General features: G+C 39.6%; 1 protein-coding gene across 2 annotated transcripts; it reads right to left on the bottom strand.

Moving 5' to 3' along the window:
- Window positions 1-1,013: 1,013 nt before the first annotated feature.
- Window positions 1,014-17,122, bottom strand: PCNX4 (pecanex 4). Of its 2 annotated transcripts, none has more exons than XM_040559790.1 (12): window positions 15,997-17,122; window positions 13,961-14,016; window positions 12,563-13,289; window positions 10,751-10,930; window positions 10,145-10,659; window positions 9,238-9,338; window positions 8,966-9,088; window positions 8,461-8,824; window positions 5,733-5,836; window positions 4,248-5,284; window positions 3,579-3,765; window positions 1,014-3,207 (listed from the first exon to the last, which is right to left on the bottom strand). In XM_040559790.1, exons 3-12 carry the CDS (start codon window positions 13,249-13,251, stop codon window positions 2,956-2,958), a joined length of 3,552 nt encoding a protein of 1,183 aa, XP_040415724.1. In that variant the 5' UTR covers window positions 13,252-13,289; window positions 13,961-14,016; window positions 15,997-17,122; the 3' UTR covers window positions 1,014-2,955. The 2 variants fall into 2 exon arrangements, with proteins under 2 accessions (XP_040415724.1, XP_040415723.1); XM_040559789.1 differs by having other exon boundaries at window positions 16,747-17,121.
- Between the last annotated feature and the right edge of the window lie 3,393 nt (window positions 17,123-20,515).

Here is a 20,515-nt window from a genome sequence, read left to right as displayed (position 1 = left end):
TACTGTCTAGAAAAAAAAAGACTGATCAAATGACAGGTGTTTTGCCTTATGCAGTTCTGGAAGAACAGAAGGTTCATTTCACTCCATTAAACTGATTCCTGTTGCTTTATGGTAACATAAATGGGACTGAAGCAGTCTCCAGGACTTGATGTTTTTTGTGAAGGCTAAATCGTTTGGATCAGAAGGGTAAAAATCCACCAGTAAGCACTGACATTTGTTAGAAAATTACTTTAAAACTGATCTCATTAAATAAAGATTCTTTTTCAAAGCCCCAGTAAAGGTGTCTTACGCTTACCTTTGCGTGATGAACGTCGCAATCTGTAAAGCAAGTAGGTTTTGGGAAGAACGTCAGCAAAGCTGATGCACACCTGGTTAAAACGGTACAGCAGGAAAATGGTGTGGTGGCCTCTCAGAAGCTCAGTGCCAGATACTCCATCCAGTAGTACGCCATCAGTATTGTGAGTAACAGCATGCATGCTTATGAGAGCTGCAGACACTGCCAGGCTTGCAGGTGCCGTAAGTTCTTGATAAATCGAAGAAATGCTCCAAAACAAACGGGACAGTTGGAGGAACGTGCACACAAAATAACTCACTTAACAGAGGCAGGCAGTTGCATAAATTTGGTACAGAACAAGAGGCTGTAACTTGTGGTTCTGCCAAAAACAAAATGAATCTGAAGAGGGTTAGAAAATCATAACACGAGTCAGGGTCATACTGTTGCAAAACACCCTGGAATGTGTGAATTGGCTCAGTGTACTACTGAATAAGGGGCTGCAGAACATGCTGCCTGCAATAGCAGGGGACAGGATGTTACAATGCATTAGAGCCTAGCTCTACATTCCTGTCCATAAACAGGAATTCTGCACGTAAGTAATTCTATTCCTCCATCTGGTACCAATCGAGATCTCGGCTGGAATACCAGGGCCAGTTACCAGCACCGCTTTTTAAAAGGCTGGGTACCAGATGGAGAGAACCGGAGGACAGCAAGAGAAAATGATCACAGTTCTCTTCAGTCTGTTCTCAACTAGTTTATTTGGTTTACAGGAGACAAAAAATGAGGGCAGAATTATAACCATCAAATAAAAGACCGCTGCTGCTGAAAAAAAAAAAAGTAACTAAAACTTCTGTAACCACACAGAAGACAAGTCAGTAGGAGGCGTACAACAAGGCAGGGAGGTTTAAATTAATTTTAGGAAAAAGAAAAAAACACAACGAACAATCCCTCTCCCAACTGTTGCAAGAACAGCAAATAACTAGTGAACTACTTGATAAGCTCATCCTATACTTGGTATTAGATGTTTTAAGATGGATTATACATTTGCCAGGAATAGTTCCTTTTGACAGTGAGCTGAAGCACGAGCTCTCTAAAAGCCCCTTCCAGATCTGTTTCCACAATTCTGCATTTCCAGATACAGTTCATGGCCAACCAAGGCTTTTTTTAGGTTATCAGCACTTGGCTATTTATGCTCCTGCACACCAAACAATCACTTTCTAAAAGCTGATTCCACTAATACTCTGTGTGAATTTGTGTGTGCTGTTAGAGGGCTATACCTTGGGGTCTGACGTTTGTTTCATTACCACTTCTGAATTCCATTACAAGGTTTGCATATTTCTTTAAAAGAACTTATGGTCACCAATGGAAACAATCAGTTAACAGCTTAGCATGTAGTACACAGTCCTGTGACAAATTTTATCCAATAGGAAAAGGTCTTAAAGGTGAGGCGTAGAAGTAATAACCATGCTCCAATTAAACAGTACTGGGTTTTATAAACCAATACCAAAACGGTTACAGAGCAGATCTCTTTGAAATCGATCCTAGTTAAAGAAAGACAATTATTTACATCCTGCTAAGCATACACCAGCAGTAACTACACTGTAACTACTGATCTACAGAGAAAGTACACTCACGTGCTAACGATGGGTGGTAGTGACCAGGATAAACACATCGCTGGAGAGATGACCCAAACCTGTTTTCAAGGAGACCTGTAATACTACAAACCAACTGCCAAACTCTGTTCTAACCTCTGCAAAGGTTAAAAAAATATATAAAAATTCTATCAAAGACAGCTGGGTTCCTCTCCTCCCACCCCTCCACCCTCAATCAAGCTCTCACTGTATTCGTGGAAGACTTCTTAGTGGTGTGGACACAGGTTTCACACAACAACTTGTATATATATATATACAGATATATAGATATATACGGATACTGGAGGAAGGAAATAAAATTAATCCATTCGGACTTAAATTCCTTCTCCCCCCTAATTAGACATGTTCACGTTCATCAGTAGGTCACAGGGGTTATCAATGTGCCAGACCGCACACTGTTTTATACAAATTGTCTTTGACCCCAGAACAAGCACTTTGGTAAAAATCCTCCCAACTTTCTTGCTAAAGCACATAACTGGTAACTTACTAGAGCTAACGAAGATCACCTAAAGTCATATATTATAACAAATGCTAAAACTGAACTCAGTCCAATATAAAATGACCAGAATAAAAAAATTCATATAAATAGTCATATATACACTTTGGTTACCAACTCTGTGGTTGACGGTTCTACAATGAGCTGTAACTTGTCAGTGCAAGTCACCTGTCCAACTATTAAAAAGGAAAAAAAAAATCAGAATGCACCAAAAATAGTTAATGATCAGAATCATGCTGCTCTTCTCCAACCCGGAGAAGAGAATTTCAGCATTTCCTGGCTCGTCAGCCACACAGGCAATGGTGTCTCAAATGTTCCAGCAGCAAGAAAACCACTCGCAACGTCCTGCCTGCTGAAGGTTCTGGCTAGCACCATTTCTGTGCAAATTGTGGACGCTGGCTTGGCACTGCCACCCAACGCCATTACGACAGTAAACTCTTACTTCTAGCGCATAAATGTAGCATGAGCATGTTTTCCAACATGCAGGTGGAAATTACAAAACAGTAATAATAATACAAAGTGCTACAGATAGCCTAGAACAAAGGCAGATGCAGAAGCTCTGATGAATAAACGGGGTAGCCAAGAGGTGGGTCTGCAGCTTGCACAGTAAGGTTTCTCAGAAGAACTGGGTGTGCCTGGATGCTGTAGCGTTCTTCATCATCGTTCGTAGCATACAGCAGCTCCCAGGACAGATTTGCCCACTGACCCCGGATAGCTTCATCGTTAAGTTTTCCCACTTGTACTAACAATTCCTGGAGAGTGAGGACTCGCCCAGTGTAAATTCCCTTCAAAAACAAACAGATCAAAACGTTCAGTACATGCTGAAAAAAGACACACAACGCTTTAGTTACAAGCACTACATGAAGCTTTGGGACTTCACATGCTACGAACACCGGCCCTCTAAAGTGTCAAGCTGTATAAACTGGTCTCCCTGATTCAATTCTTCCATCTTGGAACACAATCAGCAAATTTTACTGCATCTGAAGAACAATGCCTTGTTATTTCCAGCAACGGTGATGTCAGTTTCCATCTAGTACAAACACAAATTTGGTTGCACAGCTTCATGTTTTGGAACACAATAATGGGGAGAGAAAAAAAAAGCAGTGGAAAAAAAAAACAAGCTTTGACGTTGCTAATCGGTAATTTTTCTTCTTACCATGTTTGGATCATGTCCCAGTGAAAAAAGGTATGGCTTTTCCTGAAGAACTGCTTGCTGCCACTCAAGATCCGATACCAGCCCGATGTACCAATCATTTTCATATTCTTCCAGATAGTTAACTAGTTCTTTGAAGTTCTCAACTGGCCCCAGGCTTGCTTTGTCAACCATCAGTTTAAAAGTGTATCTGAAAGGTACGGAAAGACCTACAGTAAGCACTGCTGCGAATGACAGGAGGAAGAAAGCCTCTCAGCAGTGCCAACTTTCTAAGTTATCACTTGTCAGCAGAGGAACTAGGAGTTAGTAGGCACAGCTTTTAGCTCACCCAGACATGAAACACATTAGCTGAAACATCTTTCCTTCACCTCACTGTTACCTCTGCCTGATAATGGAAAGCGCCAAACATTTAACTCCATCACAATTCAATTAGATTTTGTGTTTTTCCCCACTTAAGAAGGCAGATTTCCAGTACTGGAAGCAGTTGCAGTGGGGAAGGGACTAAGGAAGGCTATCACAGGCTTCACGGCTCAGGGTTACAGGCAATATTCGTGTAGAAAGAAGCTACAAATATCTTTAAGCGTTATGGTTTTAAAATGAACTACTCTTAGCGAACTGATACTTTCAAAGCCCAGTACTCCTGTCTCACTGTTAAAATCTGAGTCTGTTTACCTGAATGCTTTCAGGGCGAGCTGGAACAGCTCTGGTTTGCCCGTTAGCCAGTCCAAACCAACAGACCATGGGATGCCACCGGTGTACGCTCTGAACACATGGCTCGGGGCTGGCACAGTGTTATCCAGTCCAAACAGACCAAAACAACACGACAACACACCATGGACGTACAAATCTTTCAAAGCTTTATCTTTCATGAGGTCTTCAAGTAAATTGGAAGGCTTTTCTGTCAGATGAAAAAAGTCCAGCTGACTCAAAATGAAATGGTACCATTCTTCTGGAAACCTCTGCCGCATTTCATTGACTTTCGAAGTAGGCACCGGGGCCGTTCGCCATTCCTCAGGGAGGCTCAACAGCTCTGAGTATGAGCAACTAAACTCAACCTGAGGTAAAATTTCTTCCTGTTTTCCTTTGTCTACAGCAGGAAGCCCAAGGACAACAGCCCTGTGTAACTTATCTTCTGGTGACATTTCCTGTGGGACATCTTGGCTCTGTGTTTCTACAGATCCTGGAATAGAGAGATGTGCTTTCGGTGTCATTCCCAAATGTCCCGGTTCTTTTCTGTCTCTCATTTTGCCCCTGGGTTCGAGATCAAAAATGTCACTATCATCAGTCCAGTCCTCAATTGTATCAACACTAAAGCTATCTTCGTCCCTCAGCGGCCTGGGTGTTTCTGCTGCACCGCTGTGCTGATTTTCTGGAAATGATCTTTTTTTGTTCTTGTCCACACTGCCCAGGCTCTCCCATGTTTTTGATTTTTTGTAACAGTACTGGACAAGCATCCATACAAGCACTTTAATGAAATCATCTTTCAGGTGCTTCAAATTCTCATGGGAGTCGATTATTCCAGATAACACATTTCTGGCATCGGAATACAGTCTCACAGGTAGAACAGTACAAGGAGTCAAAATGTGTCCAAAATGGTCGTTAGGAGAAAGAACCTTTGTGTGCTCCTGGTGTTCGAAGGCCATTTCAAAAATCTCATCAACTCTGTGAGCTTCAGCAGCATGACAGGACGTTTCCTGCAATTCTAGCCCCTAAAGCACAAATGAGAACAATTTGGGTTTAGTCTTCACCAGTACCTATGCTTAAATACTAGCAAGTTCTGTTTTCTTGCAACATTTTTCTCCACAAATGAAGACATGCTCCATTATCAGTATTTCCAGAAGTGAGTTACCTACAAATCTAACTAGACATAATGATAACCCCAAAGCACTCACTACGCTGTTAGACGCAATAAGAGTCTTACGAAAAAGCCAACTTTGCCTCATGCAGATCTGTATTAACTAGCTTACTAAAAATGTTATGTTACAAGATAGATGATAAATAATTTCACAACTGCTAAGCACATCAGCTGTAAGACCAGTTAATATAGAAATAACACTTATCTTAAAAAATTGACTGTAGCGTCAGGTAAATTAATGACATTGCGTAAGTAACCAGTAAGTTACTTATACACAAAGTTAATCCTCAGCATGCACTTACCTTAATGTTAACACCACAATAAGTGAAGCCTTTTTCTAGCACCAATATCCACATCAATCTATCCTGAAAACAGCACAGGTAATGTGATCCAGGTAGAGAGAGACCTAGACAAGAAAAAACAACAACAAAAAAATACCCAGAAACTGTGGTATAACTGTAGCATTATATCAATGAAAGCCTTTTCCACATGCCAGCTAAGGAAATCAACTGTGTACACAAAACATCCAACACAAAAATTAATTAAAACTGGCTAATTAGTATCCTAGAATCTTAAAGGAATTAGCTGCAAAGGCAGATATTGAAATTGTGGTGCTATCTTTGAAAACACTATGGAAAAGTGTGGAACCATTACAGAACCACAGGACTACAGAATTCATACTCAACCAGGGTTAAGCAACCCCACCCTCAGTTCCCCTTGTGGACATGACTTTCATGATTAAGTATCATCTTTGGCTGCATTTCCAAGTGCACAGTTCCCATGGGGGTCACTTGGAGATCTAAAATTCTTCTTACTGTATTCAGCAGTCAAGAATCATCAGCTAGCACATGGGTACCTTGATGGCCCTATTTACTGTTTACTTGTCATGAGGGAAATAAAAATCTAAAAATCCAACAGGAGTTGGTACCTACACTACCAGTTCCTAAATTAATTTGTCTGCATTCTGGAGGGATTAGAAATATCCCCCAGGATGCAAAATCCAGAGTGCTGCAGAACTGTCAGATTACCAATGACATGGTGTTGTACCCATTTTACAGATACACAAATAGAAGCAGATAAATCAAGACCTACATTTTCAGGAACACCTATTTCTAAGGGCTTCTCTTTAAAGATATGTGAGCCAGTATCATACACACTGAACGCCAGCAACAGATACAGTGGGAATCACCTGTGGTCTTTCTGAAGTACCCCCATAAGTAAATAAATAAATTCCATCACACTTTCTTAAGTTTGACATCACTAAAAACGCAGCTACACAAGAACAACTGGAATTTGAAAATGAAGACCTGAACATCAGGTCACAGTTCAAACTAATTAGTATCAAAAAATCCCACAATCCAGCTCTCACTGTAAAAATTAAATGTCTTATGTCCAAAAAAAACATAGCATTGTTTTTCTCTTCTACCTATTTCAGTAAAAAAGGCAATGCCAAACTTCCGAGCAACTGGTGGTTATAATCTATTTAAGTTACAGCCTACTGTCAGCTCCTCCAACACAATGGCGTTGTTCTTAGCACGACAAGGTACCTTTAGTGCCAGTTTACAACTTGCTTCTGCTCTCTCTCACATCCAAGTGATCACTCACTTGCAGGGAGAATTTCAGTTTTAGAATGTTGTAAAATGGAATTAGTGAAACCAACCATTATTATCTAGTTAAAATTTAAGTAACCTTTTCTATCCCAGTGAGCTAATGAAGTACATTTTCTTGCTAACATTTTGCAAAAATTTTAATATTTTTCTTGCTAGCTGTTAAAGCTACTAAAACTCCTTAACATAGAAAAAAGTATGACTTTAAATTAAAATAGAGACACACAAAGTGGTATGTCTTTAAATTTTAACTCATCAGAGAACACAACATTTTTTCTTGCTTGAAGATGTTCATTCACAGATTTTCCCATTAAAGAGAGGACATTTTTCCCATAAAGACTGGTGTTTTAAATTATTTAATCTGAGGTCACCACAGTCATAATGGCAACGGAGAAATAGAAAAACACATACACATAGGCTGGTAACAGTGAAGCATCTCTCTCCTCTTTAGAGAAAAAAGCTTACTAGTTTTTCTTTTTAATAATTCTCCACCTGTACTAAAACTGCAGCAATATTTCCTTGTAAAGCACTTGCATACATTCTTCAGGAAAGAGTGATTAAGGTTAACTTCCACTCTAACTATCAGTCCAACTTTTCCAGTTGCAAGCCATTTTCTAAGAGGCTTATGTAAATGTTTATCTTCTGTCAAAGGGCAACGAGCTCTTGATTATTTATGTTACACAAAGACTGTTTCTCTAGAAAACGAGCTTGCTATTTTAACAGTTATCCTGTCTCCAGCTGGGAAAAAAATCAGCATTTCTTCACCTCTGTTTATATAAATCTGTGAAATACCCATCTCGATGTCTTTCACAGGTTTTAAGACCAGAAATGTTGTTACAACCTCACCCTGACTGCCTGCATGAGATATGATATCGTCTCATCAACTGTTTCTGGTCTCAGCTGTTTACAGCTAGTTAGTCTACAACATGTATTTTACAAACATCCAGTCCATATCCATCCTACCTAATTAATGCATCCAAATTAACAAAATCACCTTCTGGTCCCTGAACAATAGAACTAATAAAAAGAAAAGCACATATGTAAACCCAAATAGCAGTTTGAAACCTCCTTTTCTTCACTGTTAAGAGAACTCCTCAATACACTTGCCTCTAATTAGGTGAGGTAAATCCATAGCACCTTTTTTGTTCAGTACAGAAAGATTAGGATTGATGCTGTTTCATCACTGGTTTGTTTCTACTTATTTCAAAGACAACAAAGAATTATTTTCTTAGAAGAACATATGAAGCAGATTGGTATGAGAAGCAATCACTTTTTCTTCAAATGAACAATCGCTGAATATCAGATTTAACCTACGCATTTGAAGTGTGGTTTCAATCAGATGCTGATTCTCATATTCCCCAGCAAAATCACACTTCTCAAAATATTTATATACATTCCATCACAGTGCTGCTAGCACACCTACCTAGGCTACCGGCTGCTAATGCAGACTGCAGAGCAACAGCCAGACTTGGAACCATCTGCTGGTAGTACACTGTATCAGAGCAAACACACGCTGTAGCGCCCACGGGTCCTGGCCAGCTTCGGATAGGCCTAGGAAACCCGATCAAAAATACTGGTAGTGTGAAGAGTGGCAGCAGCGGAGAAGAAAGGAGCGCAGAGAGGGCGATGAAGATCAGCAGGATTGGGAAGAAAACCACATTCAGTGTGATTAAGGTGGCGGTAGATTTGCGACGTTGTTTTTTCTCTGTCCACGATGTCAAAAGAATAGCTACGGCGAACTGCAGCTTTGAGACAAACTGAAACAGTCGATCCCGTAGGATACCAACCTGCAAGACACGTAAAACAAGCTCGTGCTTATTTATACTCTGTATCAGAACACATTCAGCACTGCTAAAGCTGCCTTATCTAGAATAATTATAAGAAAATGAAGCGTGATTATCACTGACAATGATAATTATGACAATTACCAACAAAAGTCTGATTCCTGTATCAAGGCTCCTGTTCCACCAGAGGTCTGGACTGAGCACCAACATTTGCGCCACTGACACAACCACTATGTCCAGCAGGGCATTTTCTGTATTCTGCCATACCTAAAATGGAGATACGTTAGACATACATTTAAAAATGTGTTTATCTTTTCTCTGCTTTCCTGACCTGGAATATTTCTTCCAAGTCATTTTAATACTTAAACCATGTAGAAGAGAATTTCTTAGGCTAATGTAATTAAATTTTGAATTACCATCCTAAATATTCTTGTGAATCCAATGCAAACAGACACAGAATGAAGATTTTGTAGCGAACGGTCTAGTGACAGGAATGCTATCATAGCAAATGGAGACACTGTAATTGAAACAGAAGAATAACTGATTTCCTTTCAAAAACACAATTAAAATTTACAGAGGTAAAGTCTTATTGCAGAATGGAAATCTTAGTGTAAAAAGAGAACTCCTCCCTTCATCATTACAAACTTCTCATTGTGTTACGCTTCCAGGATATCAAACAATGTATTTGCACTACTGGCCCAAGACTGCAACCATTTATATCAATGCTTGGTTTTTACTTATTACTTTGCTTGTTTCCCTAAGGATAATGGGAATACTCATATTAACAAGTAAAAATAAACATGGAATAGTGCTCATTAATCCACTTCCCCAAAATGACACTTTTTTAATTAAATTAAATGAATTTAGGTCAAATTTTGGTTCCACCAAAGTAAACAAATTTGTCCCGATCTCCACCAGCAAGGGGACTGTTCCCTTTAACTAAAAAGTACAGTCAACTTCAAGACTCCCAATTCATTTTATTTTAACAAGTACCTTTGTTAAAATCTAGAAGAGACATTTTTTTTTTTCAAAAGTGAATACTGATGTTGTAAACAAAATCCTTTAAAAGGCCTTGCTTTCTGAGTTGGAGTTTTTAAAAGCTCATTTTCTTACGTTTACCTCTTAAAAAAATCAGTTATCACTCTCAAATATTCTGAACCAATATTAATTACCTCAATGCATAATCAAGCAAAAACATCAACCAATATTTTCAGCTACTTGTTTTTTCTTAGTTCATTCAGTCTTGCACATACAGTAATTCTAGTGTTGTTTCAATCTCCCTAAAACATCATCTAACAAACAACAGATAGCGTGTATTCCTACCTAGTGTTAGTAAAATCCTCCTGACAACACCAACTTTCATTAGCCTTCTTTGCTTCTCCATGAACACAGTCACAGTCCTGATATCCTTTGGATAAAAGGGGTTTCGGAAGGTTCCAAACAAGTACACTCTCTGAATCTCTCTAAGAATCCACATAATTACAAGTAATACAATCAGGATATAACTTGCTATAGCCTGAGGACTGGCTTTGGAAAATGATGAAAAGCCTGCAAATCGATGCAGCAGGCCAGCTTCTATGAGAGCGAGTGTCAATACAGTCAAATAAAAAATAGACTCCCTCCACCCAAACTGTATTCTAAGACCACTGTGCATATATTTAGATTTTCTGGAGGCTAAATGGCTGATCATGGTGTGTTTGAAGGCAAAACCAATCTCGCTTAGGTTAAGACTCAGTATGAACCCAAATCCAGTCATGAAGAGGATCACACCGAGAGTGCTGGGAATGAAATACGATGCTATTGCTGTTCCAGCAGAAATGAGAAACATTACTAATAACCTGTGAAGGAGAAAATAAAAAAGATTTGCTTGAAAAGAAAAAGGTTATAAACAATATTGCTATATTTTATCGTTATATAAACAAAATTTACTTTGTGTTACTTGACATAGGTGAACCTCCTAGTCCAAACTCCAACAGTTGTTCCATTCCCCACAGAAAAAGTGCGTCAAGCGGGGGCAGAATTCCCATTGCCCACAAGAACGGCAGAAAAAGAAATACGATGTGCAAAATCTGGTTTGTCTGCTCTATAATGGGTGCGTTGACAGCAAACCTGGAAAGAAGAAATGTATTTGACTTCTGTGAAGGAAAACATAGCTGATGTGTAGGAAGGCTTTTTGTTTAACTAGTACAGTAAATCCAGAATTATAAACATTACACATTCAATCTACAAAACCTCAACTGCTATTTTTTAAAAGGAAACATGAGGACATAAATTTATGCTTGGGGCAGTAATACATCAGCTAGAACACTGGAACGCTGGCTAATTTTTTTTTATTAAAAAGTTTGGAAGCTTTCAAATTACACAGATGTGCCAAATGTTCTAAGTATCCTAGTTATTTTGATACTATTGTGACTATAAACTTGGAAATACTTGTACAAAGAAAAGTCTAGAAGCTCTAAAACTTCAACCATTTTACCAAAAAAAAAAAAAGTTAAGTATCATCTCAAAACTACGTAAACAAAATTTTTATGCAAGTCCAAGATCCAAGATGCAAGTGTTAACACTGGAAGAACTGGCACGTTGCCTGCACATCAAGGCACCTACTCTCTTCAGGAATGTTAAATGTAATTTGGTACATAAAAGCTTTTAAATCTTTCTGTAAAAAATATAAAAATCAATATTAGAAGTCTGCATACATCCTAAGCCATACATAGTTCATCAGCAAGCTCATTTACTTAACGTTGGACTGCTAAGATACTTGACTTCTCTCTACTTCTTAGTAAATAAATAAGCAAGCCTCAAAAGAATTCGGTCAGGAATTTAAAGGTTTTTCTCCTCCTGAATTCAGATAGAAGAATTTGGGGTCCAAGACCATGTGTGTAATTACCATATTGTAACTAAAGAAGCAACTAGGGTAAATCACTGGCAAAGACATCTCCAAATGCAAAATTAGTAAGATCAAACATGTTTTTTTTAATGCATTTGAAGTACCCCAACCACAAAATATGTACATGTGACAACGTGATATAAATTTCACCTGACAAGGAGAAAGAATGCATAAAGTAAAAAAAAAAAACTTGCTTTAAGAGATTCTAGAAATGCTTCAGCTAAGGCATTCATCTGAAAAATATAAAACAGTCTCTCGTTCGCACAATGATGTAGTTCTTCCTTATTACTAAAGCATTTAAAAATCCAAGTTCAAAATCCACATAACAAACACACAGCAAGGTTCACAGTTGCTTATCCACTCATTAAAAGCCAAATTCCTGCTATTTTGGCCTGTAATTTATAACCCTCTGCAGTGGCTTTGCACAGACTAAATTAGAAAACATTGCAGGACAAACTTTGGATATAAATCTGGTACTCCTGAAGTCTGCAGTGTTTAAATTTACAGTTCCAGATCAGGAACATGTTTTTGAGAACATATTCTTTAAAAGGATGTTGACGCAAATGCTCTTGTACAAAAATACCGAAATCAACTCTGTAGAAGACAATTTTAGCTGTCCCTAACTTAGAAGCCTCTTGAGGGCTCTCTCAGGGGCTTCTGAATTTATATGAAACACTAAAAAAATTTAAGAACAACTTTTTATGCACAATGTAGCGCATCATTGTCTGCTATATGCTCTTCTAGCTTCTTTTGGACTTCCTACAGTTGATTGAAACCTCAAATTTCATCTTTCTTATTAAAATATAAACACAATAACCATTACTTTAATTAGCAAAATGCTGCATTAGCTTTACCTGTGTGCAAGATCCACTGCAATGAAGACAAAAATGTAGAAAGGTCTCATCAGAGCAGTGATTTCGTAAGTATCCAGTGCTTGGAAAGTAGCTGTTTCGGTAGCTGTGTTTATGATTAGCGAATACTCTGCTATACATACAGTCACCCATCCAAATACAAAGATCGTAACAGTCCCTCCAATGTTGCTATACAGCAAGGTTATTCTGTTTGGCAGCAGATACCAAGTTCCCAGCCCACACAATACCCCTGCCAGAAACGAATGAAATACAGTGTTGATTATATACTTCTTGCCAGGAATAATAAATTTTACTGTCTCTGAACCTACACAGCTGGAAAATTCAAACTCATCTTCATCTGTTAGTGTATTCTGAATTTGCATTCTTTCTACTGTCACTGTTTTCTGTTTTGCATATATATTTGCCATCTGAAGGATAAGTGCAGTAACAAACATCAGTCCTCCTGAAAGTGCTGCAGTGTAATAGTCTTTCATAATGTCTAACTGGTACAGAAGTGTTCCTATTCCTCCCAAAACCCATGGCATCAAGAAAAGAATAATCTGATTCACATATATGTAAGGAGGGGCACAATAGCCTAATTTAAACCGGGGACCTCCCAGCACAGTCTGTGGGAAGCGCTTCAAGAAGAACTCCTGCTTGTAATCATTCAGCAGAGGTACATCTGGACCCATTCTTATTACTCAGGAATGCTGGATGAATATCATTTTTCCTGTAAAAGAACAGAAAGAAAAAGAAGGGAACATTACCGAATCTGGAATGCAAAACTTAACCAGGGATTTTTTTTGTCCTATTTTCATTTATTAGATTGTAGTGGAATTTTAACATGTTAGCGTTAGTAAACATTATCTTAAAGCATCCATAGAATTTGCTACCAGAATACAACTACTAAGCAAACACCTACGATGGAAAAAGACTATTTTAAAATAAAATAAAAAAAATAAAAGTCATTTTTACCCATCGGCATTTTTAGTGTCATAGAATCATCACAGAACGGCTTGGGTTGGTAAGGACCTTAAAGCCCATCTGGTTCCAACCCTGTGCCACGGCAGGGACACCTCCCACTAGACCAGGCTGCCCAAAGCCCCATCCAGCCTGGGTTTGAACTATTCCTGGCACCCTGTGCCAGGTCCTCACCACCCTCTGAGTAAAGAATTTCCACCTAACATCCAATCTAAACCTCCCCTCTTTCAGGTTAAAATCATTCCCTGTTGTCCTATCTGCCTCTGTAAAATGTGCTCCCTACGTAGCCTAGTCACAGAACAGGATCTCTGTGTGCAAAGCACCACATGAGACAGACAACAAACAGTTCACTTTCTGTATCCTAAAATATAAAAACAAAAAACAAAACAAAAAAAAAAAAACAAGAAAAACACACAATACTTGTGAGTTGTAGCAGAATTGGCACATCAACATCTTCTTTATGTCAGTGGAGAAAGCTGAAAAAAAGAAAAAAAAACATGCATGTAAACCTTTACAGTGAATCATCAAATAAAAATCAGGTATGAATACTCATTTAGAGGGCATCAGACAATGTAGAAATAATGAATGCAAGAAGGTAACTACAGTATTCAAATATAATTTTATGCTACTGGTCTCAAAAGCAAAAACCCATGAATGACAAGTATGAATACTCCAGGTAAGACACAGGGTGAAAAAACAGCACAAAGAATGCAATGCAAAAGAATTTCATTAATATTATTACTTCAAAAAAGAGATGCTGAATTTTATTGTGCAAGTATTGAAATTCTGACTTCCTTCTACTGGACCTGTATATCTCATGAACACCCATTAGCTGTCACTGCCAATATAGTAAAAATAAACTCTTTACTGCCATGGAGTTTCCAGCCACCACGATTTCTTCGTTCTACAAAACCAAATGCTTTCAGGTGCTTTTGAGCACATTTTACTCCTCACATTTAAACAGATACCAATGATTTGACTGCAGGCTCATAATAGTTATCACAGGTCTAAGCTAGAAACAGCGCCAATGAGATATCTTAAAGGCCATTGATAGGCGTCATCACAAATGGAAATTTGCTTTCAGGGTACACCAAGTCAACGCACACTGCAATGAAAAGCAGGACCCTACAGGCTTGTTAACTACTCTCCATGAACACTGTGGATTTTTTTTTAATTGTAAAAATTCCAACATGGAGTCTGTAAACACAGAACATGAAATACTGAAACCATAAAGATTTTTTTGGTCTTACTATTTCAAGCCATTGTAAGGCTTTTTTGTTCTTAAGGGAAGGAGAAGGCAGTAGGCAGTCATAATGGAAAAGACACACGTTGACAACGGAGAGGGGAATTCATCACAGCCAATTCAAGAATTTGAATATGTAACAAGGACACACCCAATTAAAAACAATTTTAAAATGTAATTAAAAAAATATATAATTCAGACAATCTTGTCTATAAAAAGAAACACTGCTTAAAGAGCTACATATGCATGAAACAAAGTTGCTCTGAAAGTTAAACACAGTAGATTTATATGTATGTAAAGGCCAGAAGATGAGTTTAAAAGAAATGTAGAACCAAAAGGTGCATAGTATTCCCTTAAAAACAGTTGTCTGGCAGCTGTGATTTTCTGCTCTCTCTAAAAAGGTCTATTTTTGTTTCACGTTTTAGCTTGCATTTGTGTTTGTCAGTTTATATTGCTAACAAAATGTTAACAAAACATTCCTCTCACAGTTTCTGTGTAAACAATAGACATCTTTGTGCGAGACAAAATCTATGCACATAAACAATATAGTTCTACTTGGCTGCACTCCAAAACGTAAGAAGAGCCATAAAAAGAAGTGAGTTTATTTATAAACGACCAGTCCAAGACTTAAGCTCAAGAAATATGGAAATGATACTGTCAGCTATCCTCCTGGCTTCCAAATTATCAGGTAACGCGTTAGGACTTCAAAGAGGCACTCGTGCATGTCTCGTTATTTCTGTGCAAAGCCTTAGCAACAGGACTCCACACATTAGTAAGTGTTTACAGGACCTGGCTTCAATATACATTCCTAACATACAGGCCTGGCCCGACTGTGACAACTTGCCTGGTTACCCAAACAGCCTGCACGACAACAGTTTGTCATCACCAGCAGGGATCTAAGTGACTTAGATACTATCGTAACACGGATTATAAAAGGCCTTTAACACCATAAAACCATTTAACGTGTTATCCCCGCAATATCCTCCCTATGTCCACACTGCATAAAAGAAAGTGAGACAACGCAAATCTTGCATAAGTTCAGGCAGCAATTCACATGAAGGCGTGAATTTTTTTCTAGGTAAACATCATCCTTCATATACACTGATGACAGATCAGTGCGGTTTGGTTTTATTTCAAGCAGATTACAAGAGAACATGTGTACAGCTCTCAGTCACCTAAGCCGCTGAAGTGGGTAAGGCTTAAAACTACTTACCTAGGTGGTCTTCTTTTCACACGAGACTAAGTAAGGGTTATAAGCCACCTGCTAGCACACCACGGACAAATGCAAGCATGGGAGGTGCGGGGGAAGCTGCAGACAGCCCCTGCCTGGGCAAATTCAGATGCACCTGTGCAAACCTACATGCTAAAATGCCCACATTTCCACCCGTTTCATGGTTAAAGATGCAGCTTTATGCCAGACTGGCTTCCCACCCATGGAGATGGCTGGGAACCTCTCCCCAGCGGTGCTGACACCAGATCCCCGGCTGAAGACACAGCCTTTTTGGCTGCCGGGCTCCTGTCATGAGGAACACGTCCCCAGGTGGCGAGGTAACCCCTGGACCACCTCCAGCCCCATGCACCTCTGCACCTGATGAGGCAGGCCCCCCAGAAGGTTAACCACACTTGCTGCCCAGCGACCTCTCCCTCAGCATTTCTGCAGGGCAAAGAAATCCAGCGACCTGCCAGGCTGCCAACAAACACCCCTCTGCTACTTTTTAACTACGGAGAGGACGGGGGGCCGGCTACCTGGGGGCAGACACAGAGGGGGGGCAATGCCGGTCTGGCGGAGCCAGGCCCCGGCTCGCCCCTCTCCGCCTGCTCCAGGGAAGGGCCCGGCCGCTGCTGCACCCCCCAGCATGGCTGCACCCCCTCTTCATCCCCGGGGGGCTGGTGTCTGCACCTCAGCAGCCGGGGCCGGCGAGAGGCAGCCGTGATGAAGAGCCTCTGTGAGGAGGGCACCTACCTCTGGCCCGGGCTCGGAGCAGCTCAGGGGATTTGCGGGGCGGTGGGGAGAGGGGGAAACGGGGCTGAGCCTGCGGCGGGAGGAGGAGGAGGAGGAAGGACGGTGGAGCGCTCCCCCCCCCCCCCCACACCCCGGCCCCACGGCTTTCCTGAGGGAGCGCGAACGATACAGGCCGCGGTCGCACGCTCCTCCCCGCCGGCGAGGCCCCTCCGCCTGGGTGCTGCTGCCGCTGAGGACGGCGGGGAAGGAGAAGGAGGAGGAGGAGATGAGGGAGGAGGAGGAGGAGGCGGTTATCGGCAACGCTGAGGCCCTGCCTCACGGCGACGGCGCCCCCTCCCCTCAGCCCCCGCCGCCATTTTGTCTCTGCGTGAGGGACGAGGCCGCGCGGGGCGGCCGGGCTGCCCGGGGGAAATGGCCCCGGCCTGAGCGGGGGCTGCTCCGGGCGGCTTCTCGGGGCGGTTGGCACACGGGGTGCGAGGCGGTGGCGAAGGGCTGGCCGCCTTCCCGACCCCGCTGCGGAGCGTCTGGCCCCGGGGCAGGCCGGTGCTCAGCGCTACCGCTTCCCTCAGAGGCGCTGGGTGTGCCTTCCACACATTGCTGTCGTCTTCCCGTTGTAAAATCAGACGTGAGGGACCTGTGGCTTTCTAGCCGACTCCCAAAATTAAATGCGAAAAGAATCCCTCAGCCCACACAAGAGCTGTGCCAGGGGATGGCCACTGTTGCTGTCCCAAATCCTGTAGTGCTGCTCTCGGAGTGTTGTCCCCCTTCCTCTGATGAATTCATCGCCTCAGGTTTCCTCGGGTTTCTTTCTGTCCCTCTGAGAGCTGCCGTAAAAATGTCTGAGGCTGTTTTTTAATCACGTATTTAGTTACTTCTAATCTTCCGATAATAACAAAAATGAAAAACTGATCAGACTTGTCTGTCCTTAATTCTTACATTTTTACATGAATATTCAATACACAACATCCTAATAGTAAATTAAAATATTTAGCACGAATAATCTACAGCATTCTGAAATCATATTAAAATAGTTTTCTGCATGTGGACATTAGTCACGTTAATGGTCTTTCTCAGTTTATGTGAATCAAACTAAATCAAGATGAAAATACTGGCTCTAGCCTCAGGTATAGGAAGGTGCATTCTCAGTTTTCTTTTAGGTTGAATAAATGTTAGCATTCACTGGCAAGTTGAAATTTAATTCTATACTTTAAATACTTTTATATACTTTTAAAAATACTTTTCCTAATTTAAATCCTTAATGCAATACTGCTTAATATTTCAAATTACACATATTAAACATTGAGAATATTTAATGGAGTGAGCAAGATATAATTTATATCTAATAATACTAAAATGTATAACTGTATTCAATAGGACATGCATAAGTCTACTTTAATACCCATGTTATGACAAACACTATATAAATTCTTAGAAATAACTACATCCATTTTAATCTGAATCCCTAATAAAATTTAACACACTGGCATATGCTTAAAATTTCAGATAGGCCAGAAGGATTTCTGTTATAAATTGAATTTGAATTAGAAGTATTATAACCTTTTTGTAAGCTTGTTAAACTTTGTTATTCAGAGACAATAAAAAGACAGATTGGGGTATCCAGTGTAAAACCTTGGGAACACTACCAAAACAAAATACTGATAACATTTACTGAATTTCTTTTAAATGAAGTTCAATGGTATAAATAATAATAAGTGTCCAGCCTGCTGGAAGATAAATGCACATATCTCAAGCTGTGTGTGTTCTCCAGGTTCCTTGACTTAAGATTTATTCACCCTGACCTTGAAATGTATCTCTGGCAATCTGATTAAAACTAAATGTAAGGTAAATAGCTTCTCTGTACAATTCACTAAGGTCTGTAGAAGATACTTACTTTTTGGCTGATGAGTTTCATCCAGTCCTCGTTTTCCAAGTCAACTACAGTTTTACAAAGGTGATGATTCTGTTTTGGAATATGTAAATCTTAAATAAGAATTGCAGGGGAAAGCAGACATTAGCTTTATTTCTTCACAAGCTCTGCAGTTTGTGTTTCAAAGCTCAGAGAAGGGTTCTTGCCTGCCCTTATTTCCTATAATTTCTCTTATACTCAAAAAAAATAAAAAAGAATGTAAGTCAGTGCAAGCTTTAAGCTTTTTAATGGAAAGGGGAGCATGCTAATTTATTTCTCTGTAAGTTCTAAGAGTTTTCCTAGTCATATAAAATAAAACTTACTAAACAAAAAAGTGTTCAAAGTAAATTCTGCCAACCTCTGGCTGCCTTTTCCAGATTATCATAGAATATATAACTGCAAGCATGTGAATAGTCCTACTGGAACTAATAGGAGTCTTCACCTGCTTAAGTTAGGATGTACATAAACTATTTGCAGACTTATAACTTGTTTTTTGGCTTGCTTCTTTTTAGTTTGTGAAAGGGATATTAATCCTGAACCTCCAAGTAATCATTGTGTGTATTTCCATAGTTTTTATGTTTACTTTCTTTAGAATGATGAATGCAGTAGTAAATATTTTTCTTACTGACCTTTCTACTCTTTAAAGATAAACTGAAAAAGTGATTTTTGGTTTTGAATGTCTCTCTCTATATATATATGGATAATAACACTAGAAACAGATGCTTTATTGCGTTTACTAACCATTAAGGAAGATGGAGATTGTAGGACATTATTCTTTTAAAGAGAATTAGTGCAAGTTAAAAAAAAAAAAGCTTTCTTTCAAGTCAGATCATGGGAGTTATTTATTCTCTTTCTCCTGATGCCTGAAGTTAATTTTTGCTATTTTGAGATCTGTAAGATGGCTTTCCCAAAAAAAAGATGTCAGAATGAAATCTGATTCCTCAGATTTACTCAGTCTTTTTGTTCTGCGATACATACCAGCCCCATCATTTGTACAGCGGTGTGGCTTTCTGGAAAGCTGTGTATGCTGGATGTATGTTATCCACAACTACTTTTCTGTGGCTCCTTTGGAAGTAATTCCTTTAGACAATATGGCCTTAGGCTGGCAGAAAAATGTGGCATACTAGGTAGTTTGCTTCTTTCTGGGTGACTATCCCTTTAAAATAAAACCATCTACTTTACAAAAAAGTACCGTGTTCCTATATGTGCAAGACACCTATGTTTTCCAGGGGGCAAAGGCTTCTCATGACATTTCTGAACTACTATTAAGTGTGCAAGCACAACAGTCATCCATGTAATGAGTTTTATTAACTGAAGTATAACCTTCAATTTAGGTACCCTTCCTTTATGGCAGCTAAATATATACTGCAAGTAATTTCAAAGTTGATACATAGCTATTTATTGTGGCATTAAATCAATATAAAAGTATTTCTTATCAATTTTTTTTGTGCATAATGTGGTTTGGATTTTTTGAGAGTGCTAGTCTTCTTCCAGTATTACTGCCTGTGAAGGATAAAACAGTCTATGAGACTGAAGATGCCCTTGGCTTTCAGTTTGTATAGGATATTTCTAAAATCAAGAGCTGTGAGCTGAATTCTTTTTGTTTAACAAAGCAAGGTTTTCCTGCTTGCAGTTAATGCTGAAAACATCTTGATTATGGAAGCAATCTAGTTAAATATTTTATGTTTTGGGAAAGACTCACTTGCCTTGGAAGTCTCTTTCAATTGCTGTGTTTTGAGAATCTATCACTGATCTGAGGAGAAGGGGACAGAGAAAGAATTACAAATTGCAAATTTCTGTACTATTTGAATCGTAAGTGACAACCCAGGATTGACTATGGGATGTTTAGTCTGACAGGGTGTA

Source organism: Cygnus olor, chromosome 5, assembly GCF_009769625.2.
Source record: "Cygnus olor isolate bCygOlo1 chromosome 5, bCygOlo1.pri.v2, whole genome shotgun sequence".
Classification (NCBI taxonomy): Eukaryota; Metazoa; Chordata; class Aves; order Anseriformes; family Anatidae; genus Cygnus; species Cygnus olor.
This window is presented reverse-complemented; position numbering and strand designations above follow the sequence as displayed.